Source organism: Anthonomus grandis, chromosome 8 (assembly GCF_022605725.1).
Source record: "Anthonomus grandis grandis chromosome 8, icAntGran1.3, whole genome shotgun sequence".
In the NCBI taxonomy this organism is placed as follows: domain Eukaryota; kingdom Metazoa; phylum Arthropoda; class Insecta; order Coleoptera; family Curculionidae; genus Anthonomus; species Anthonomus grandis.
The window spans coordinates 31,068,872-31,093,246 of record NC_065553.1 but is presented as its reverse complement, the minus strand read 5'-3'; the positions used below and the strand labels follow the sequence as shown (position 1 = coordinate 31,093,246).

Genomic DNA, 24,375 nt, shown 5'->3' with positions numbered 1-24,375 from the left:
AGCCCTTCCATTTTTGCGCTCCGACGCACCGTCCATACCAAGGTTCTTTATTTTATTTTTTTTTTAGTTTTTTTTATTTCCCGAAAATTGTAGCCAGTTTTTTATGGTAATCTCCTTAAAAAAATAATAATAATGATAATACTAATAATACCAACAACAGAATGTGTACATATTTTTGTGATGTTTAGTGTCGGTGCATACCTACTATCGTATTTTTACGGTAAGGGAGTCACTTTTTTTGAGAGATCGGATTGGAAGTCTTTTTGCAGAAGATCGAGATAGCATACCTAATTGCAAATAATGTTGTCAAGGCGATAACATGAACAAGAGAAAAATGAGTAACAGTAATCAAACAAAAGTCACTTTTATTATTATTACTTATTTAGTAGTAATTAAATTAATTATATGTCTCTAATTGGGTTAAAATAAAACTGGTAAAAATGAATCGATTCATTTTTATCAGAATTTAATAGGGACTTTGGATTGGCTGAGCTTGCATATATGCATCTCTTGTATGGAAAAGCGAGGGGAAATGCTTAGTTGGCATTGTATTAGTACTGTACAGTACTTGTAATAGTACAGGCAGTGTTTTCCATATCGCGAATTGCCCGAACGCAGAATGTTCATAAAAATTGATCAAAGGTTACAGGAGACTGGCTCAATGATGGTAAGTATTATTAAAACTCCAACATGATGACTGGTAAAACTCTGTTTTTTTTCCCTGTCGCTTTTTTGTATAATTAATGTTTTGAAATTTGATGGTTTTTCTTTATAGATTGATCGAATAGTTGCAAGGCGACGCCCGGTAAGAAATGCTATAGAGGATTAAATTATGGCATGTATTCAAATTGAGCCCAATACTAGCACTCGTAAGTTAGCATCAGCAGTTAGTTGTGCCAAAAACACCGTGCACCGTGCACGGGGAGTAGAGCGATTAAAACCCTCACGCTACCTTGTCTTGCCTTGTACCAGAATTATTAAGTTTTTTGGTGAAAAAAACAAGGCTACATCGAATTGTCCATGTAGAACATGTGGATGCTGCAGTATTAGCTAGTTATACCACACCAGTATATCTAACCTTGTATTTTTTATATTTCGATCCATATACGTTTTAGCTTTCACATCCTATAAACATGGGTTGCTGCTACATTTCAATTAATTCTTCCCAAAATTCTCTTTCCTTACTCATCTTCTCGATTATTCTTATAATAGTTATAAAAATTTCTGAACACAACGAAATCTCGCGAGATTGATTAGACTGGCACACACGTTGAAACTAGTCAGATTTTGCCTCGCGCTAAGTCTCAGTCTCCCGCCCGCGTCGGTCTCATTGAGATGGTATCACACGATACATAAATTGGTCGATACTGCAACACACACCACGAGATTTGGTATCAGAGACCTTGGCCTCGCGGCATCTCACGAGGTAGATCTCACAATGTGTGGGCTACTTAAAGCTATATTTTACCGAGTAAGCACCTTACTCGGTTGCCTTACGATATCTTAAGCGTTACGTCATCACATGGTTGCGCTCGAATGACGTCATGTCTAACAGCTGTCACTGTCAGAGTCAGACTCTAAACTCTAAATATGAGCTATACCTCTCATCGGTATTGAATTCGTTTTGAAGACTTACCTAAACCATCAAAACACCCATTTGTCTAAGTTTTCAAAACGTTTTTAGTCTAAATCCGATCTCATACATTTTTAGATCTAGATCGTAACAAAATACAAATTAATTTCACCCTGAAAACGTTTTTAAAGGGCCCAAGAGGAAATACAATAAACAAAAAAGTTACTGGCGTAAACATAACTTCATATTTTTTTTCCACAGAAATAGACACAAACTAATCAATATATAATTTTAAAAAATATACGTGCCACGTGCAACCTCACCTTTACGTTCTTCACTGTATTTTTTGAAAAACCTATTCACTCTTTTAATAATTTATTCTTTTCTGCATTTTAATTTGGTTTGGAGGTCTTAACTGTCTCATCTACATTAATATTAAATAAATTAACACTAATGCTTCTCAACTCTAAAAAAAAATATCAAAAAATTGATATCAATATTGATTGTTTATTTTTGTTTGTATAGCTTATAGCTTCCCTTTGACTTTTACATATCGAGTTTGAAAAAAAAAGCACAGACGCTTAAAACGTCTTAAAGACGCTTATAGGCTCAAATCTGATTGTTGAAACGGGTTGTCAATAGAGATATGGCATAAAGGTTGAAAATTTCTTCCCGTTTACAAGGCAACCCGCATTGGCGCATTTCTATATATTTGTGTTCTGTGCATTTCTATTTATTTATGTTCTGTGGTGTAAAGTTCAAAGTTCTCTCAACAATAACATTTATTGAGGGCTATTTTGATTAAATTTTGTTTTTAGGGCTCATAAAGCTTGATTTGACAAGCCTGATGTTTCTAAGCACTTGAAATTTCAAATAACAATTTCAAGATGATGCAACAGTATTTAAAAGAATTGGAGCAAGTAAGTTAATATTTAAACGTCATAGTATTTCCCACTTCTTTACTTTTGAGTCTCAATACTCACAAATAAATTTATTATGTTCACATAAATACAGGGTGACAATTTAAAAACTTGCAATGGCCATAAATTAGGAACTAAAGGGGAACAAAAACAAGCATGTTATCTCACCCTTATCTGCAACCCCTTGGACAGGGTTTGACAGGAGACACCCTTGAAAATCTGAAATAGAAAAAAAGGTTGAGTGTTACATCATCCTGAAGCTCTTAAAAGATGCTTTCCAATAATACCATAGAAAGCCTCATTTCAGAAAGTGTATCAAGGGAACCAATAAATCAAGACTTTTTTAACTGAAGAAGAATTTTTTTGCTTTAAAAGTAGCTTGTACTAGTATTATTATTTTAAGAACAGTTGACTTTCAAGTTTAAACTTTTATCACTTCTTATCTTTAACTATAGCAGTACCATGTACAGAATAGCTGAAGTTTGCAATGAATTCAACAATATAAATTTGTTAAGGAACTGTAGCAACTGGATTATCTTGTGCATCAATAATAAAGGCACTAAGCAATTTTCATGAGTCTTTTTTCAAACTGCAAATACTGGAAGAACCTGGTGATTACAACCTAGGATGTGAATTCCATATACCTTTGATTTCTAGACAACATGTTGTTTTCAATATTTTGGCATTCCATGTACCATTTTCTACACTATTCAAAGACAACACGTTAAGTCACTGTATCAACTTTGCATGGGTTTTTTGGTGATTTGACACTTCAGACAAGCTATTTTCTAAATAACATCTTTATTGTTTTAAATTAAATTTGAATGTTTGTGTTCTCTGTTTTACAATTTGATGTTAATTTTGTTTCCTTTAATAATAGTAAAATATAAGGAATTGTTGATATGAATTAAAGGTAATACTATACAGTTAATTATCAATTTGTGTAGCTGAAAATCTAGCAGTGCAAAATTTTGTTTCAAACACATAATATTCAACTAAATTATTGGAACAATTTCTCACCAAGCTAATTTTAATTTACCATGACTTAATGGGTAAACAATTATATTTTTAAAGACACAATGATGTTCATGCACAAGCGAGAAATTGTATCGTAATTGGGGTTTTAAAATCAAGATTTAGGTGCTTATTCTAAGGTACTCTCCTAATAAAGTTGGGAAACTTGTAAATGCTTGTGACATTTTACATCACATATGTATTGCGCCAAATTTGGAATTGGATGAACAAATGGTAGGTGAAGAATTTGGATGATAAATGTTTACTATCTTTGTTCATTACCTTGATTTAATTATCATATTTTTTTTTAATGACCATTAACAATATTGATCAAAATTAAAGTCTCATCATGTTACACTTTTGACAATTTCATTTATAGTTTTATTTTCTTGCCTTTAATTAAAAACCCATAGGTACAATATAAATTATGATAAGGTACAATATAAGTTGAAAGGGAAACTTAATGTCATAATTATTATAACATATATAATTTTTATATAAATATATCAAATTGTGTATTCCTGGAATATATTGGTAAGTTGAGGTATCTTAAACTTCACTTCTTTATAGTATTTTAATAAAAGAATCATTTTATTTTAGATACCTACCTGTACTTCTAGTTGACATACATCGACATAAGTGGCTTTAATAAAATTACAGATATTTATTTTAATAAGCTTTATTTAAACCAAATACAAAAATAGTAACTTATTATACCAGCAAAAAACTGCCTTCATCTTAGCCTTTATCACAGTTACAAAACAAAACTAAGCAACAAATTATATCACAAAGTTGTTAGGATTAGAAGTTTACGTTTTTACATTTTTCAAATACTTTTTTTTGAGGTCTTGTTTTCATCAAAGGTCATCACATAGTCATGTTCCTGTGTTTCCTCTGCATTATGTTTGTGCTTCTAAAACAAATTATATTTTATTATTAGAGACTTTTTTAAGAGAATTATTAAAACATTAATTCTTATTCTATTATTTAATTTTTAACAAACCTTTAAGTTTTAAGCCTTATTAATTTTGTTTTTTTTTTGGTCTTATGATACATTGTTTATTTATGGAGAGCAGTGGTAGTGAAAATATGTTAATGGGATCACTCTATTCAAAATATATATCTACTTACATGCTTCAAAAGCTCATCAGGAATTGAGATGTCAATGGATGGGTGGTTGGAACATTTGAAGATTGGGAAATATTGGTCATTGATTATTTGGAGATTGCCAAGAGAATGATATTTAGCTCTTGAAGAACCTATAAATGGAAAATGCAGTATTTATAGAAATTAGTTTTGTATGTTTCTATACTAAAGAAAGTTTTGGAAAAAACCTAATCTTTTATCACCTGTTTGTGTTATTGATACTCTTTAACTTGCTAGCCTTAGCTTTTACTTTGCTTTTCCATTCAGTAACAGCCTATGAATAAGTTAAGATAAACTATACAATATTTTATGCAGGGTGTCACATTTTTGGCTAATTTTAGTTATTTTAATGTTTAGTAGGTCTATTTTACAACTTGTGCTTAGAAAATAGAAATACATAAAGGTATCAGTGTATTTAAATAAACTTACCCTTCTCCATTCCACAATTGATTTCTCTCCTAAACCTAGGGTGTTGAGTTTTGTGGTTACATTTGCCCAAAAAATATTCCCTTCTGCCTTTCCTTGAGCCTAGTTAATTTTTTCCACTTATCATGTTTTTCACAAATATTAAGGAATACTTCCCGTGTTACCCAGTAACTTTCATGCTTTAATTTTAAAAAGTAAACTAACAAATAACTTTGAAAAATCACTTTAAAATAAGTTACTTAAAAGTAATAAATTATAAACATAAGCAAACTTTTAATAATAACCACAAAATATCCGTAAAAAAATGAGGAACAATATTAAGGTCCCTAAAATGTACCCAAACTGTTTTAGAATGGATAGTATGCCTAAAGACATGTTGACAAAACACTACTTCGCCCGAACCAGTATCAAGGGGTGCACGGAATAACTTTTCGGCTATTTCTTGACTCTATATGTGGAAGTCAACCATACCATTTCACAGGTAGAAGCGACAATACACGGAATCTACGTACAGGCAGAAGAATCCAGTTTTATGATATAATAACAGAATTAATAATTGTGGCAAAACCTCGACTACTTAAATATACAGTGATTACACTGGAGTTACAAGAACCCACATATATTTAAAGAAGGGCATATCTATTGACTCCAGAAAATTAAGGTTTGGTCTGGTATATTGAATGGCCATGTAGAATCTTGGACCAACGCCTCTAGACTTCTTTTTTTGGGGTTACCTAAAATATGTGGTTTTTAAAACCCGACCTGAGTCACTAGGCTAGAGCAACTTCAGCATAGAATAGTTCAGAAATGCCATGCTATATTCAGAGAAATATTTATAAATGTACAACATTTAAATTCCAAACAACTAAATAATAATCAAAATAAGATTTTTATTTATTGCTTTTGTTGATAATGTATCTCACCGTATCCAAGGGGTTGCAAGAGATAATATACTTGTTTTTGTTTTATAGAATTTTTTTTCAGCATTTTTTTATTAGGTTTTTGTTTTCTTACGACTGTTATGACCATTTCAAGTTTTTAAATTGTCATCTTATATAAGTAATCTTATAATATGTAAGACGCTGCATCTCCTTTTTGATCCAAATTATGCCAAAGTGAAATTAATCAAAATACATTTTTAGATAATATCAAAGAATATATTAAGTATTTAACAATGAGTGTTCCATTGTAAGTGTAGGATGTGCAGCAGTACTAAAAGAAGCGTTTTATGAACATCTGTATTTTCATAACAATCTTTGATTTCAGATGTTCTTACACTTGTAATTTTTTTAAATTCATAAAACTCATAGCTGTTAGGGAATTATACACCAGTTGAGGAATTTATTTATTTGTAAAATTATCATTTAATATGAAGTGTAAATATGTTGACAACATTATAAATAAGGTAATATAATAATTGCCTCCAACAATATTGTAATTTGTGGTTTATTTATATTTATTGATGATTGTTGGAAGGTATGTTTTCTTTACAGAGTAATAAATGCTACTACAGGCTATCCTTAGTTATTGTCTTCTTACTGTGGGAAGCATTTATTGATCCCAAGAAGAATATACAAACAAATCTATACTAGGCATCATATCTATATATGAATAGAAAAGTAATTATTAAATCTAATAAGTCTTAAGAAAATAACTATCACGGAAAAAGTCTATTCTGGAGTGGAGTCAATATAACATCGAAAAGTTAGCAGGGGAAGTCTTTTCTCCACAAATAAAATGCTTATCCTCTAATTTCAGGAGTAATGCATTTTGGCAAGTGTTCTTGCCATCATCAGACTAGAGTTACTTAACACAAATTTTAAACAATAACAAATAATACTTCTAATTCTGTTTCCTACACAAAATATATGAAGTATTTTTCCTCAAATATTCAATGGGTGCAGACCATGATAATCTGCTGTCTATATAAAGTTCTAATTATTTAATAGTATTAATATTCTTAATATAAGAGATTAACCTTTAAAAATAATTCCTCTTGTGATATTATTTACCATTACGAACTGCTTACTGTTCAGCAGGTAATTTTCAAACCACTCAAGCGGGATGACCCTGAAGCCAGCCTGTTCCAATGTACTAAGAAGGATATTATGATCTACAGTATCAAATGCCTTTCTCAAGTCAATAGATACTAGAGCGCACGCACGGCCTTTGTCGATATTTAGCTGTAGGTCAGAAATTAAATCAATGACTACTAGCTCTGTGTCAGTTCCTTTGAAAACGAGATTGGTATTAATACTGGTCTATAGTTTGATGACAACCAACTATCTCAGCTTATAAAAATATGGTGTACTCTAGATATCTTAATTTTATCTGGTACAGATCCAGTTTCAAATGAAAGCTTTATGATTTTGGTCAAAATGTGAGCACTCATAGTTTAATTTTTTTACATTACCAAATGTAAAGAAATTAAACTAATGTGATGACAACTACGACACATGCTTTATGTGTATTTGTAAAGATGAAATCCTTTTTTTTACTTCTATGGTGACTGTGCTAAAAAACATTGATTCCTTTGGCGATTAAGGCACTAGATTTAGTGGTACATAGAGGATAATTGTTTCGTTTATATTTAAATTTCCTGGTATAAATATTGGGCCGATAATATCATCTTATTAACATGCCCATTTAAATTTAAATAAAAGGTACACTCAACACTGAAGCAAATAAAAAGCCGCAATCTATCTGTCATTATTTCACAAAACGGGATTCTTCTGTCCGGGTCGTAGTCACTAGGCTTTTTATAAGGATGTGACGCCTTTCTACGTTTTTCTCTGGTTTTGATCGGTGTTTGATTATATTTGACTTTAGGTTATCCATCGGTTATCTCAGGCGCTAGCCTCAGTTTTTAATGTGGTTGAGGGCACGTTGGCCCTCAACCGATCGAATAGCTTTTAGACAGTGAATGAAGGAAAAACTAAAGTAAATTTTTATTATAATACCAAATTTTATTGCGAAAAAGAAAAATAAACTATCACTACACAATCAACACAATCACAAAACTACACAATCTATCAAAACAGTTACTTTTAAATGAAATTGAAAAACAAAACTGAACTACTTTTTATGTATAATTAATAAATCCTTTAATATTCAATTAAATATTGAAATAAGAACGACAATCTAAGGTACCACCCATCAAACCTCATCCCAATAAACCCTTTTAGCGACCAGCAGCTTTGGGCATAAATAATCGGTGTGACGACCAACAGTTATGGAGCCACACTCTGGAGGTCTGAGAAAAGGTTCAGACAGAATAACGATTTAAAAAAAAACTCTTAAAGATTTTCACCATTTCGAGTACAACCGTAATAACAAAATAAAAGGTACTTAAAAAAAAGAATAAAACGCTTTAAAGAATAAAAACAATATCTTCCTTGGCTCGCGTTCATAATGTATTATAATTTAGTCTGGTTTATCCTGTAAATAGTTTACAAATCATCCTAGAAGTATAGTCACACTACAAAACATGAAAACGAGAGATTATTCAAACAAAATCATACAAATGCCACTATGAGCCTCTTGGTTGAAACATACAACGAAAAAAAGTCCTCTCCGGTATCCATACAACAATCTTTTGGACCGATAAAACACCATTTAGTGCACCTGTTTACTATATATTTAAACTAAATTACAATTTTCTTTTCGTTTTTTTACTGTCTGGTACTTTGGTGGTGGTGTCCGCCTCCTCCTTTTTCTCTAGGTACTCTGTCACCAGAGGTTCTTTGTACTCGATGGTCTTCGGGGTCACTGAGATGTAAGAATCTTCTTTTTCCGATTGGTATATGCGCTTTGACTGCTCTCACTATGTATTAAATGCCGTTCGTTACCAGCTATCAATTGTATGATTAATTCAGTGGCGGCTCGTGAGATTTTGGAAAGGGGAGGCTAAAGGATAAGTGCAGATAGAAAGTCCGCCGCAGGCGCTTCGCTGAATGCAAAAAATATTGCATGCCACGCCCACTTTTTACCCAATTCTCGTTAAAAGTTAGTCTTGAAAATCGTTTTACAAGTCGTGTTCGATTTTACTTTTAATATTGCCTATTTTAGGTATCCTAATGTAATAATAATTATATTGTAACGAAATTCGGGAACACACTTTTATTGTCAACGTCAAAAACACTAACCTAACTCGCCTTGACTGTCGTTTAATTGTTTCCAAGGTAAAAACTGACTAAACAATTAAAACTGAATGATTTGTCACGAAGCGCGTCCTTTTTAAAACCCGATGGAACAGTTTCGAATTACATTTACATTTTCATAATAATATGTACATAATTAATATTGTTAAATATTTAATTATTAGGTACTTTTTATATATTATTTTTGAAATATTTTTTTAAAAAACAAAAAATATAATAAACTCTTCTCAGTCAACAATTCATACTTTTTTTGGGTCATACAAAATTAGCAGATTTAAAAAAAATTGTTATATTTAATATTGGACCTAAAAGTATATTTTATTGTCCAGCAAGAACCAGCGCGGAGGTGAGAGTTAAGTCTTGCCAGGAATAGGAAGGAATAAGGAAATAGGGATATGGTTTATGAAATAAACAAAAATAAGGTATACATTATATGGGTCTAGAAAAATAGGATAATAAATAAAAAGAAGAATTCTATCATCAACTGAAACCATATAATGGTTTTATATACAAAAATAAAACAAAACGTAAAAATATGTGCCTTGGTAAAAATTTTGGTTAGTTGCTTATATTGCAGATAGCAGAATATGCTTTAAAAGTTTTTAAAAAATAATATATACATATTTACAAAATTATTCTATAAATAAAAAAAAACTCGACTCTAGCAAAACTATGTAATGGTTTTATATAGAAAATCTGACGCAAAACAACGCTGCATCGCTGTTTCGTCGACTAGTCTCGCTTGATTTCTTTTTTTATTCGTGACATAATTAGTTACTTGAAATTTGGCTACTAGTAGGCGAACATACTTCGGGCTTACATTTTGACCTGGATGCTTTTCGTTAAAACGTTGAGCTATACTTAAGAAATATTTATCCTCGGAACTATAAATGAAAATAAAGTCTACACGTTCAGCTATAGTGTACACTGTTGTTAAAGATAAGAACTGCTGCTTAAACTTTCGATTAAACTTAACCGAAGTCTGTTCTTAAAATAATAATACTTGGACAAGTAACTTTTAAAGTAAATGATGTGATAATAAAATGCGAATATACAAAATACCTACAGGCCTGACATTTTTACGATTCGTAAGAGACATGCCAGTATGTAGCCATCATTTTGAACATATAATTAAATAATAATAAAAAATTTCAAAAATGTGTTTTCATTTGTTTTCCTTGATAAACAGAGAAGAATTTTGTGAAATGTGGCTTTCTATGGTATCATTGGAACGCATTTTTCATGAGCTTCAAGATGATGTATCACCCGACCCTCCTTTCTATTTAAGATGTTAGGGATATACCTCACCTGGTCCAAGGGGTTGCAGATAAGGGTAAATTAATAAGCTTGTTTTGTACCCTCTTTTTTCATGAAAACTATTTTCTGTTTTTTTTATTCGGTCCTAATATATAGCCATTTCAAGTTTTTAAATTGTCACCCTGTATACTCAAGACCATGGTTCTGGAAGATTCGCTACCGCGATGATTCGGGAATGACGAAGAACAGGTGTTATTCGCAACGTTGCCAATATCATTACTTTCACACATAGTATTTATTTCGATTTAAAAGTCGCGCCCAGGGGCCGTATTTTCGAAACCATGCCAGAATCTTCGAATGCGAACAAAGTCGAGCGGCAAAATTCGCACACGAATTAAAAAGTGCATTTTTGAACAGCATTCGAAATTTCATTCGCATGCGAACATGAAATGTAGTGGCAACGTAGCAAAAGTCGAGTGCTATGGGAGGCCATGTCAACCGGGATGAAGACGATAAAGATTTTTTAACCAAACCTAAAATTTAAGTTTAAAAACATCAGGGAATTTTGAGGTTTACATGGCGTTTCTTGGGTTTTTGCGAATTGACTTTTTTTTTTAATGAATCCAAAAAATAAAAAATATTGCGGTTTTGTGTCGAGTGAGCAAAAGAAAGAACTAATTTCATTTATGGAAGAGCACCCGGAATTAAAGTCGGGCAAATTCACACAAAATTTTTGGCTAAAACGCCAAAGTAGCGGACAGATTACACAGTCTCTGGAGCACATAAAGAGCACATCAATTCCATCGTAATAGGCTTGCTTAATCTATATAATTTATTGAATTGAGCATCTGAATACATTTGAAATGGGTCAAGAAATGAAGAGTACATCCTATTCCTTCTATCTGCCAGAGTTTCAGTCTCTTCCAGTGCATCAACGACGTTTCTTTGCACAAGATTGTTTAATCTTACCATTTGATTAATGTTATTTTTTTTCAATAAACAATAAAAAAACACTACGAAAATACTTAACCAACTAATTAAAAAAAAAAAAAAGCTAGTTTAAAATCAAAACAAGACAAGTGGCAGAATCGCACACGAATTTTGAAATTCGAATGGTATATACCCATTCGAAACACGATGCGGTCGAATACGAAGCGGTCGAAAATACGAATATCGATTTTTCCTGCGAAATCCTCTAATTTCGTATGCGAATCAAAGTCGAATGGTTTCAAAAATACGGCCCCAAATTCAGACTTCGGCCGCTGGGAGTTCAGTTTAATGCAGAATATTCGCGCGGCTTTTAAAATCATAAATAGTAGTAAATAAATATTTCTAGTGATATTAAGTGATCGTCTTTAGTTTGTACGCGTAAAATAAATAAATGAGTTGCGTAAAATGAGTTGAAAAAGAAAACATGTATTGGGACTTAAATATACAAAATCCCCTTTTAACCCCAGCAGAATAACCGATGCAAAATTTATTGCAAAAGGTGAGACGTCTGCCATTGAAGTACAGGGCGCAAAAGAACGATTTTAACTTTCTATTTTGTACTGTGAATCACTGGCTAGCATGTCTGCTCTGGCCTATGTTTTGCTTCTGAATGGGTGGGAATATTAAGTTCATTTTCTTGGGAGAATGTTTTTTTTTTCTTGGATGCAACCTGTAGTGTGCAGGGCGGGAGAGAAGGATGGGTTTTTCAAAAATTTGGATGAGAGACAAAGGTGCTTTGTCACCGCAAAGAGTTGGTTTTGAGAGCTGAAAGTTCTGGCAGTTTTTATTTTATTTTTATTCTGATATAGAAAAGAGAGTTTTTTTTTATTTGGAGTGTAATTTAAAGTTAGTGATTTTCTTATTATGTATAAATTTTCTTTATATTTTTATTTTCTTTTTGCGAAATTTAAAGAAACTATTAATACATATGCATACTCGTAGCGGCGTCCTATATAAATATGTTTTGCTTTGGAAATCTGGTTTTGTGTTAAAAACTCTTTTATTCTCTTATTTTTGTTGTCTCTTAATTTTTTGTGTTTTGTAAGTAAGAATTCCTCAATTTTCTTGATTTTACGATCGTTATGGATTTTGTAATTTTTTAGGAACTACGGAGCACGCGTTTTTGCTCCGAGGTTTTTTTCGGAAAGTTTTTAGTTTGTTGATGTGTGAATTTGGGGCTCTAATGAATGCATTTGAACCGTAATTTAGTTTGGGTTCTAATTTCTTAATACTTGTTTATAGATTTTTGTTTTATTTTTTAAGTTAAGGGGACTTTTTTATTGAATAGAGTTTAGTAACTATTTTATTTTGATTTTTGGCAATTGCAAATATTTATGTATCACCGGCAAAAAGGTTGTGTTTGTGGCTGGTAAGAACTGTGAAATGTCTGCTTAAAAAGGTTTAAGAGGGTTGGGGATAAGGAGTAGCCTTGGACGACTCACGCTTTTATTTTTACGGAATTTGATGTTATTTATTCTTGTTAATTAGATTTATATTTATATGTTGCTGGTGTAGATTTAGTAGTATGCCTTCATGCCATACTTTGTTGAGTGCTTTTACTATGTCAATTATTATTAGAGCTGTTGCGTTTCTTTTGTTTCTTTATTATGTATTACATTTTCAATTAAATTGCAGAGTTGGGTGGGATTACTTTTTTTTCCTCTGGTTCCTCTGATAAACGATCCAGGATAATTTCATCGGTGATTTTACTTAATGTTGGGAGTTTTTGGCGTTCTACGTACGATGGTTCGAAGCGGCGGATATTCAGCTGCGGCTTCGTCAGGCGCGCTTGTTTTTAGAGACACCTGCGGTTGTATTAGTAAGCGCAAACGCATGGTACTTCGGGACGTCCTACCCTGTGTACTTGCTTGCTTTGACTGTAAGTTTCTCTTGAAATTATTTATTTTTTAAATAGACAAGATTGCCCTATTACCGCATTATAGTAACAATGATTTTTTTAAATCTCATTATTTCAGCCATCGTTCCATATTCGAGTTACGAACGTACGCCAGAATAATACACATTTCTCAACACTGCAATTTTTCAATGTAACGCCAAGAAGTTTAAGGACTTTTCGATGTAATCTGTGGAATATGGTTATTAAAATTAATGCTTTTATTAAAAATGTCGAAAGTCGTCTTGTCCATGTGAACAACAGGAACGCAGAATTTTATTTACAGGTTCATTGTGGCGTAATTTATTATTTATTTCGTGAGTGCTAAAGGTTACCTATATAAAATGCCGTCATTGAACATCTGTTCCATGATTAAGCTTGTAAGCACATTAGGAAGTTTCATGACTTAATTTATTTTTTAAAAACAAAGACTGAACAAGACAATTTTTTCCTGAAATTCATGTCTTTTGTGGTTCCATCAAGAACCAGAGCAAAACAAACCAATTCTTCCAGAAAATCGATCGCGATCAGATAATACAACAGTGATCTAGGATAGGAGAATCAAAGGTAATTTAGATGTGGATTTAACCAACCTATTTAAATAGAGGTGGATTCAATTAACAAAGAAGTGCTTAAAAAAATCCAGGTCGTCAGTGAATTAGTAATCTCTAATTTCGGCGATACCTGAGAAGAGAATGAATTGGGAATCATTTATTTTTTTATTGACTGGGTAGTATTGAGAGAATGAATGAAGAAAGTGAAGTCATAAGAGCTTTAAATGCTGTGTTTTTTCATGTTATAACTTGTCCTATCCATGCAGTCGTACCAAAACTTGTCTTGTCCATTTTATTTTATTAAATTTTGTCGAAATGGAATTAAGGGCATTTAAGTAAATGCTAAAATTACTGCCTTAATTGTTATGGCAATTCTGTAGATATAAGAATTGCTTGTATTCATATTCATAGCTCTTATAAAAAATTTTTTGGCAATTGTGAAATTTAACTCGATGAAATTTAACAAATTTCAGTAGTGGGTTCTGTGAAAGAATTTAACTTATTAAAGAACCTCATTGTTTTTAATGCTTCAAAAAACTCGACATCGGCTTTCCCAGTATAAGATTTACTAGTTGTGAAGTTTGCAAGTATAATGTCAAAACTGACTGTTGGGGTTGTTTGTATATGTTAATGATTGTCTAATTTTATTTTCACATAAAATTGTTTAATGGTGTTATTAGGAGAGGGAATGATTTTTTATTTAAATGTATCGGATATTGTAATTATTAGTCCCGTCCCCACTTTTAGAGCTTGTTGGTTCGCTACTATCACAACTATATATCACACTTTTCCCTCCTGACATATTATCGAATATTATCAAAACGCTTTATTGGCAAAAAGAATATAGAAACTTCAAAGCATTTCCAAGTTTTTCCATGGGTCTTTAAAAGGGACCGTGCTTCATTATAATTTAATCAGTTTTGTTGTTTATTTCGGAAACAATTAAATGACAGTGGACGCGAATCAGCAGAACATTCTAATCTAACTTTGTTAACTAAAAAGAGCATGTATGAGTGTTATGTTTCTATAAAACAAAAAATGCAAACAGATTCTGATCATTTTATGATATTAATTTGCATGATTTGAAGTAGGTAGATAGATTTATGTATTTTTTATTGCTATGAATTCTTCTCTAAATAAAAGGCCTAAAATTTGTGATTTCTTATAATTTTATTTAGCCAAACAGACTAATTGTGTCTTATCAATATATTTTAGGATTATATGCATTTTTAAAACTAAGAAAGCAGTGAAATATTTGCGTTTTTAGGTTACAATTTTGTTATGGTGTTACTTAAATATTATTTTGTAAGGCATTGTGGCACTTTTTCGCATCATTTATTTTATATTCATTGCGGAAACTCTATAACCTAATATACTGTTTAATAATATAAACCAAAGATTTTATAGGTTTTCACTTATAGAACAGTTAAACTATGTGCTCCTACCTGTCATACCTTTATTTTATTAAATTCCTTGTGCACTAATTATTAACGTTAAAAGAGAATCTGTCATAATTAGTTTTGCAATCCTTGATTTTATAAAGTAGCTGAAATTACAATTTAGGCAACCCGAGACCATTTAAATAGCTTAGATATATTATTTTATATTACTAAAAAAATATGTATTTTATACATCAGGAGCCCTTTGACCCAGAAGAATTTGTAGAACGTCTTGCATGGAGAACTATTGCTGAAACCAAAACCGATGGAGACGAGGATGATTTAAATCCTACTTTTTTACATGAATCTTTTGTACAGGCCATAAAGTAATAAGACTCATATAGCTTAACGATTCTTTAATTCGCACCAATTTCAGAGATTTAACTTTGCTAGAAGAGAGACAACAGAAAAAGTGTGAGAGATTAGAGGCAGCAGTAAAGGAAGATGAGGCGATGTTTTTTCAAGAAATATATAATTTGCTGGAGCAAAATAAGGTTTCATTTGAATTTTTACCTACATTACATCATTAATTATTGTTGATAATTTTGCAGCTATCAAACGAAACTTTTCAAGAGTTAGACAGCAAAATAAACCATGTGGCGACAAAAGTGCTGCACCTGGGTGACCAGTTGGATAGTGTTAATGGTCCCAGAGCCCGTGTCGTGGAGGCTTTGAAGCTGATGAATCATTTAAGTGAGTTTTTTAACAATGGCCCCCTCACCAGCTCTATTTTTAATGATCCTTATAGAGTAAGACATTACATCTTGATTAAAAGTGATTACAGCTATTGAGACTTGATTTTGTAGATTGATGAGGCAGCAGATGTAATCCAGAAACTTTTTTTGATATCTCAGGATCTGCCATCACCAAAGTAAAATAATTTATTGCGATTGTTCGTATATAACAACTAGTCTTTATAGGTTTGAAGCTGTTAAAAGAAAAATTGAAAGAACATATTCCGATATTGAAAAGGCACTTATAGATGATTTTGTAACGGCAATGAGTAGAGAAGACTTAACTAGAATGAAAGCTATTGCTAATGTCCTGTCACAGTTTAAAGGTTATAGCCAGTGTGTTGATGCTTATATAGATCAAAGTCAAGCTGTAAGTTTTATTTAAGAGATTAAATTATGATATTAATTCTTAAACATATAAAAAATCCTAACCAAAAAAAATTTTTAGAGTTGCGTATTAAGCAAAGACGTGTTTTCCCACCTGGTGCCCCTGTGCAAACATAATTATGACATAATAAAGGAAGTTTTTAGAAACCCGGATCAAGTGATGGCGAAGTTTGTGCTAAATTTGTACCAGTTGAAGTTATCTGAGTATATTGAGTCAAGACTAAATGCTAAAATTGGAACGTATGCTTATTTGGAGATATTATACGAGTTATATTCTAAGTTAGTATTAATATCTAGATTAGGTAGAGTAAAGAAGTTAATATTTTTTTAGGACGAATCAGTTTTCCAATGAACTGAGCGTATACAATTTAGGAAATGATCAAAATTATTTGCAAAAACTCACCACAAAGATATTTAGCAAATATATCAAAGATTATATAAAGTAAGTTAAATTATCTTTTTTCGATAAGATTTTTATATTAAGATTTTTATAGAATAGAGTTAAAATGGTTAAAAGAGCGTTCAAGTAGCACTTTACAAAAATATTATGAAAGCAAAAATCATCATAAGAAACCTATACAAAGTGGAGGGTAAGCAATGATAAAATAGACTTAACTTATATTTAGAAATAAAACGTAAAATTGCAGTTTTCAAGACTTGAGAAGAGATTTACAAGCGGTTATAGGTACTAGAGCAAACATAAACATTGCACAAATAGAAAACTATGGGGGCGAAACATTTTTAAGCGAAGAATGTGCCATTATGATTTTGCAAGATACTAAAAATGCCTTTATGAGATGCCAGCTAGTGAGTGTGTTTTTGTTTTTAATAATTTTTTTATAGAACTTTTTTTAGCTTTCATTTGCTTCGACAAACGAAGCTAGTTACGCGGCAGCCATCTTAGACATTCTAGTTAATAGTTTACTGATAGAGCATGTAGACTATGCGGTGGAGCTGGGTCTACAAGGTATTCCTGTTGTAGAAGGAGCTAAAAGTCAACCGGTTTTATATTTTTTTACTATTATTCATCAGTGTAATAATATTATCCATTTGGTGGAGAAGCAGTTTATTGACTTGGTTATGCCATTAGTCAGGTAAGTTAAACTACATTTGAATGCTTTATTTTTAAAAGGTCATATCTCCGAACATTTATATTTTAAATAAAGAAAAAAAAAATAATTAAAAAAAAAAATCTGTAACTCTTACTGGTTATATTTCGAGTTGCTGGTCTAACTCTTATTTTGATATTTTTGGTCGATTAAATAAATAATTCATCTATTACCGTAGATCTACACCTACACAGTTCTAATTACTACTGTCAAACAGAAAAGCCGAGTTATAAAAAAATAAATATATGATAAATGTTAAAATGTTATTAAAGTAATAAAAACTCTTCCATATGGAACAAACCAACTTATAATATAGATCGGCCAGACACTCATAATTTTCTAATTAATGAAAATATAAGGTAAAATGAAAATGAAAATCCTGCAGTCTCCCTCCACTTATTTATTAAACATTCAGTTATTTAAAATTCCCGACATGTTTCGGACACAGTGGTGTCCATTATCAGGGGATAAAATGTTTAAAATTGGTATTATATATACGCCCCAGGGTTTGATTCCATGTCAAAAATCTCTATTTAATATTGTTTTTTTAAATTATTTTTAATTATATTTGTTTACATTTTGTTGTTTACAAGGACCGAACAGTATGCGAAAAAATATATATTCTAAACTCAAACGTAGGTGACATCTATGGGAGAAGTTCTAAAAGTACCTGATGATGTGTTACTACAATTTTTTGGTAAAAGCAAGAGGAAAGCCGAACGTTCATAGAGAACATATTAGGTGGCGCGGTTAACATAATGATTCGTACGTTGTGAAGAAGGAAAGCAATGGATTAGTAAAAATGTATGATTATTTAAAATGAATTAAGATTTTAAAATTTAAAAAATCTAATAAACGGATTCGGTCGACATTTACTAAGAATCCTTTTTTTTTACAAGAAAAGATTAGATAATTAGAATTTTTTACTAGAACTTTATTATACACGGGTACACAAAAGTTTTGGTATTTTTAACACATGCAATATACCGCAGGTGGCGCCCTCTGCAAGGTATTGCGAATCCGTGAACAGATTTCAATTTCTCGTTCCAAAAAACCCCCTCACGCCAAATTTTAATTTAATATCTTATGAAACACTCGACTTACATCAAAAAAACGATTTTATATTTCTCATTTTGACGTCCCGTATATTGCGCCCAATTAAAAAATGGCATAACGAAAGTCTCATTATTTTGGTCCATCTGTGTATATAGAGATTACTTTTTTTTGTTTGTTTTATTTTGCTTTCTTGCTTATTTGTTATTTGTAAGTAGTTGCATTTATGTATGACATCACCTAATAAAAAGTGATGGAATTTGGTATGGTGGCTTATCTTACTCGCATCTTTAAAAAAGTATAATACAGTTTTTCTGTACAATATATAGGGAAGCCGATATTTGAAAGTATCCACCACCTGTATGTACCGGGTTTATCACTTAAAAAACTAGACTTAAAATTAAGATTTTTTAAAGGAAATTAAAAGGATTTTTTTAGAGCAGCAGAATAAATCAAGATGCTCTCAGAATAAATGAAGATTCTGCATGTTTGTTGACTGTTGTAGAAATTCTATTGACTGGCTTCTTTAACCAATATGCTGTTCGGCAAAAAGGATATGGAGAAGTAAATGCTTTCTGGTTGAGTAAGGTGAAACATGTCTGAGAGAAGGTAGTTAGGACATCTTTTTATTCCATTTAGATCCTTAAACGCAAAAAGATGCAAAACATACATTATAGTACTCCTTTCTAATGATAGATTGTTGGTACATGGTCTGATTAGTAGAAAGAAATTTCCCTAATCTTGAAACGATAAATCTCTTATCACACCAAAGTTGTCTCAACTTGGAAACGCAAAATTAAACGGCAAAAATTTACTCTTGAGCTTGATTGTGACGCTCAAGATAGATTGAGTATTATTTTATGTAAACTTGAGAGGCTTAAGCAATTAAATTATAATTCTAGACGTCATACTGATATTGACGAACTTGAAATTCTTTTAACTGAAGAAGGTGCTTTAATTTTAGAATTACCCAAATGAATTGAGTTGCAAGAGTTAAAAATACTCAGTTTAAATGCTTCATTCAATAAACAGTATCACAAGACAAAAGATTTGGAGGGAGAAGCGCTAGCAGCTGAAAAAATGTACTTGAAACTTTTAAATATTACTTGATACAAAAGATTTTAAAAAACATAATATTGAGGTCTATTTATGTCCAAACTGACATAATTTGCAACTCGAAAGTCAGCCTTAGTGTTTTGATTGTGATGTAGCTTTAATTGACTCTACTGTATTATCTACTCTACTATTCAAAGGAAGTTTTTCAAAAAAACATATTTTTCATAAGTTTTGGGGTTTCATTTTCTGCTGTCCTCTTTGTGCTTTAGAAGAGTGCTAAAAGGTCTGTTATTTATGACAGTAAATTTACTTAATAATGATTATCATAGCATCCCATAATTAGAAAGATCAATAATTACAAGAAATTCAAGAGTGAGGTTAGAAGGTTGCTGAAGGTTAAGGTTCCTTGTTTTATTGAATTCATTTATATATATTTTTTTAGCTTTGTCAAAAAACATTATTGTTTAAGATTGAGTATAATATTGTGCACAATCAAAAAAATCATAAACTATATATCATTTCATTTGCTCTCTACTACTGAGGTAGAAGGAAAAGATATCTATTTATTGATATTTAACTTAACCTTTGTACCATTTTTTTAAATGAAATTAAATAAAGAGTATCCAATAAAGTAAATTGTTCGCCAAATTTCCAGTTCGATAACATTATGTTTGCCAAACCAATTTTCTAATGACAATCTGTGAAGAGATTTTGGACTTATTTCCTCTATAATTTTCTACCTAGCATAATTTTAAATATCTTTGATGGTACATTCTATTTCGTGTTATATATGAATGAGATAAGAGCCGTAGGAGAACTGTAGATAGGGTTTCTTCAAATATATTTAATAAAAACGTTTCTTAAGATAACAACGAAGTTTTCCTTTCTTATACACAGTTAAGAGCACGGGCGAAGCGAGGGGGTGTGACCCTTCCCCCCAAACAGTCAGCAGTCGACAAATCTCGAATGTTTTACGCAAAATTCGAGCAATTCAAATACAGAATCGGCTTCTTGAAATGCGTTCAAAAATCCTTACCACCTTTAAATTACATTCAAAAAAAGTTACTACCTTATATAAATGATTGCTAGCAGAATAACTGAATGACATTTTTTATAATTGAAATAGAGAGATTTTGCATTAGAACATTGGAATGCAATTTAGGTAATTCCGAAGGTTATTAAAATTTGAGCACTTGATTTGATTTGTTTTTAGATACTAACTTTGAAGTAAAAGAATATGAACAATACGTTTAACAATACTTTAAATAATTGGTTTTACACATACACTACCGCTCAAAAGTATTTGCCCACCATGTATTCTTTTTAATATTTTAAATTAGATACAAAAATCTTATCTTTATACCTATATTTAGATTGTATCTCTTTTGTAAATTGCATATATATGCTTAAACAGCATACCTATCAACTATGGTTCATTGAAAAACACTGAGTATTTAAAATTAGTCTTGCAAATAACAAACAATGTAGTGAAAATATGCACTTCTTCTAAAAAACTAATATGTTTACAGCTCGTTTTCGATGAAATTTGAAACATTTAAAGGTGTTTAGTCTTCAAGAATTGATTTTGTGTAACATTGGTAAATAATTTCGCTTGCTTATTGACGATTGTCACCGTTTCTTTGCTGGTTTTTCAACATTTTTTAAAGTGGCCAAAACAAAAGAGTTATCGGTAGAAACAAAAGGTATTATCATTGGACTTCATAAGGCTGGAAAGACTAACCGTCAAATTTCGACGGATTTGGGAATTTCAAGGCGGACTGTCGATTATAATGTTAGGAAATTCACCAGAGAAGGGACTATTAGCAACAAACCTCGATCGGGAAGGCCAAAGGCAACAAGTTCAAAGGAGCATTTAAATACTATAATTACAAGCAAACGCAATAGACGCCTTACCGCCCCTGAAATCACAGCAAAAATCAACAAGGAACGTAAAAAAGCGGTCAGTGTTTCGACAGTAAAATGACGACTTTATAATGCGGGTCTTAAAGGACGTTTAGCTGTATTAAAACCGCTACTGAAGGATGTTAATAAGAAGAAAAGACTTGATTGGGCCCAACCACACAAACAATGGACCATTGATGACTGGAATAAAGTTCTCTGGAATGACGAGTCGAAATTCGAGGTTTTTGGAACGAAGAGGCGAGTTTTTGTTCGCCGTTATGTCAATGAAAGGGTCGCTGAGTGTACGGTGGTCTCAGTTATATACAGTGGTGGTTCGGTGATGGTGTGGGTTTGTTTTGGAAGATCTGCAGTGGGCCATCTATTTAGAATAGAGGGAATTCTTCGAAAAGAGGGTTACAAAACAATTTTAAGTGACAATGCACTTCCTTCCGGTACTCGAATAATTGGGGAAACCTTCATCTTTCAACATGACAATCACCCCCGGAGCACATGTCGAAATTGTGCAAGCAATATTTAGGTCAATTACAAAGGCAACATCTTCTGAAAGTTATGTATGGCCCCTACAATCACCGGACCTCTGATCCTATCGAATTACTGTGGGATGAACTGGATAGACAAGTGCGAAAATCATGCCCCACATCAAAAGAAGACTTGTGGAGGATCATCCAAGAAGAGTGGCACTAGATACCTCAGGAAACTTTGGACAAATTAATTAGAAGACTACCGAAACTCTGTGAAGCTGTTATTAAAAATCGAGGCGGACATGTAGATGAATCCAAAATTTGATTTTCCTAAATTTAATTAATTGAAACATGTATTGTTTATATTCATTTTGTTATAAATAAACCGTTTCATAAGAATAACTGATGGGTTTATTATTTTTAGTTATAACTTTAAAACAGTCATATGTGGGCAAATACTTTTGAGCGGTAGTGTAAGCTAGTCAGGCTATGATTCTGAATTCTATAGTAAAAGACCATTTACACATGCCTGCTGTATGGCACTCTAGTCAAGAACTTGTAATAATTGATAAAAGTCGGCCTTAGTGTACTAAAATTCTACCTTCAATAACTCATACTTTATTGATTTTTAGATGTGAAATATAAAATAAAATGTAAATAGAAATAAATTGAGAGATTACTATGAAAAAAGAACTTTATTTATTTCTACAAGAAAGGACGTTTACAGGATCTTAAAGAACATATAACACTAAGATTTTATTCCTAAAGGAAATTTTAAATACCTACGCTTTCTGGATTCTACATCGTTGGATTAAAGAAGGGAGTTCCTTAAAACAAAAAAAAAACACCTTTAAAAAATAAGAATATGGCATTTTTGAGCAAAATGGAGTGAACGAAAAGAAATAAGCGCTCTTCTGCGTGATCTAATACTTGTAGATGAGCAGACGATGGCAACGCAATAAACTGAGTTAATTGACCCTACAATAAATATTTTTGTTCTAATATCAAAATAATAGATGTGTCTTATTATTATTCTATTTTGTTGAATTTAAATGTAAAAGCATCAGTAAGTAAAAAACAAGCCCATTCAATACAATTTAAAAATAGACTTGATAAGTTAAAACCACAGTTTTAAAAAATCAAAGGTGGCAAGATATTTCGAAATGAGATAGCGGATAAACGAGTAGCTAGACTTAAAGAAACATTTAAAAGTGTGCGATAAGGGAGAAAACTAAATCAAAAACAAAATGTCTTGATGAAACGAATTTCCCGTTCATAAAATAGATTATTTTGAACATACATAACTTTAAATACATACATAAAAACATAGTTACATAAATAACTATTCTGTCGGGCAATTCAGGTTATAGATATGTATAATAGGAAATTCCAGAGTTTTGAATTGTTTGAAATCTTTGACTATATAAAAATAATTCACTATTTTAAATCAAATTATTTATACCTGTTATTTTTTATAGGAACTCTCCATATTACACCAACATTTGTAAACAAAAAATCGATTTCACCTTGGATGATATTAAAAGAAAAATAAACGTAGGCTTGGATAGATGCCTAACTGCAATTACTGCTTGGGTTAAATTATGTCTACAAGCTGAACAAAAAAAGAATGATTTTAAACCGGAAACTGACGATTTCGATACAGTTTCCTCTCAGGTAAGATGAGTTTTTTAAATTATCCTTTAATTTAAATTACTATTATTAAGCAATTAACCTAATTAATTTATATTTTCCCTTAAAGGCTTGCAAAACCGTTTGTCAGTACATAAACGGCGTTATAATAAAGCAAATCAAAGCGAATTTAGATGGCAATAATGTAACTGCGGTCCTAGAAGAGTTGGGTATCAGACTGCACCGAACAATTTATGATCATCTTTTACAGTTTCAGTATAATACGGCTGGCGCCATGGTGGCAATTTGCGATTTGAACGAGTACAGATCTTGCACGAAATCGTTGGGACCATTGGTGACTGAATTGTTTGAAACTTTGCATGCCTTGTGCAATTTATTGCTGGTGAAACCAGAAAATTTGCATCAAGTATGTTCGGAAGACTCGCTGGTAAGTGTAAATGAGTAAAATTTGTGAGAATGGGAGTTTATTGGAAATTGTTTATAGGTGAACTTGGATAAGTCGATTCTGCATAACTTTATTCAGCTTAGAAGCGACTTTAAAGCCCAGAAACCCACTATATTTAAGAGTTAATATTAGTTATATGTTATTAAAGTAATTTTTTCTATATTACATTAGTGCATACCGACAA

The 24,375-nt window shown here is 31.6% G+C and overlaps 1 protein-coding gene across 2 annotated transcripts; it reads left to right on the top strand.

Annotated features, from left to right (window-relative positions):
* The first annotated feature begins 2,307 nt into the window (after positions 1-2,307).
* Positions 2,308-24,375, top strand: LOC126739943 (exocyst complex component 5). Of its 2 annotated transcripts, none has more exons than XM_050445773.1 (14): positions 2,308-2,493; positions 15,572-15,699; positions 15,750-15,867; positions 15,925-16,122; positions 16,180-16,244; positions 16,294-16,477; positions 16,556-16,773; positions 16,826-16,936; positions 16,989-17,084; positions 17,142-17,301; positions 17,350-17,588; positions 23,575-23,770; positions 23,856-24,173; positions 24,231-24,375. In XM_050445773.1, exons 1-14 carry the CDS (start codon positions 2,461-2,463, stop codon positions 24,315-24,317), a joined length of 2,151 nt encoding a protein of 716 aa, XP_050301730.1. In that variant the 5' UTR covers positions 2,308-2,460; the 3' UTR covers positions 24,318-24,375. The 2 variants fall into 2 exon arrangements, with proteins under 2 accessions (XP_050301730.1, XP_050301731.1); XM_050445774.1 differs by lacking the exon at positions 2,308-2,493 and adding an exon at positions 13,347-13,365.

Bases quoted from the DNA above. Each gene is read 5' to 3' on its own strand.
- LOC126739943 (XM_050445773.1), top strand. From the start codon at position 2,461: ATGATGCAACAGTATTTAAAAGAATTGGAGCAA. The intron at 17,302-17,349 runs GTGAGTGTGTTT...AACTTTTTTTAG, and splicing joins CCTTTATGAGATGCCAGCTA to CTTTCATTTGCTTCGACAAA. The intron at 24,174-24,230 runs GTAAGTGTAAAT...AATTGTTTATAG, and splicing joins TATGTTCGGAAGACTCGCTG to GTGAACTTGGATAAGTCGAT.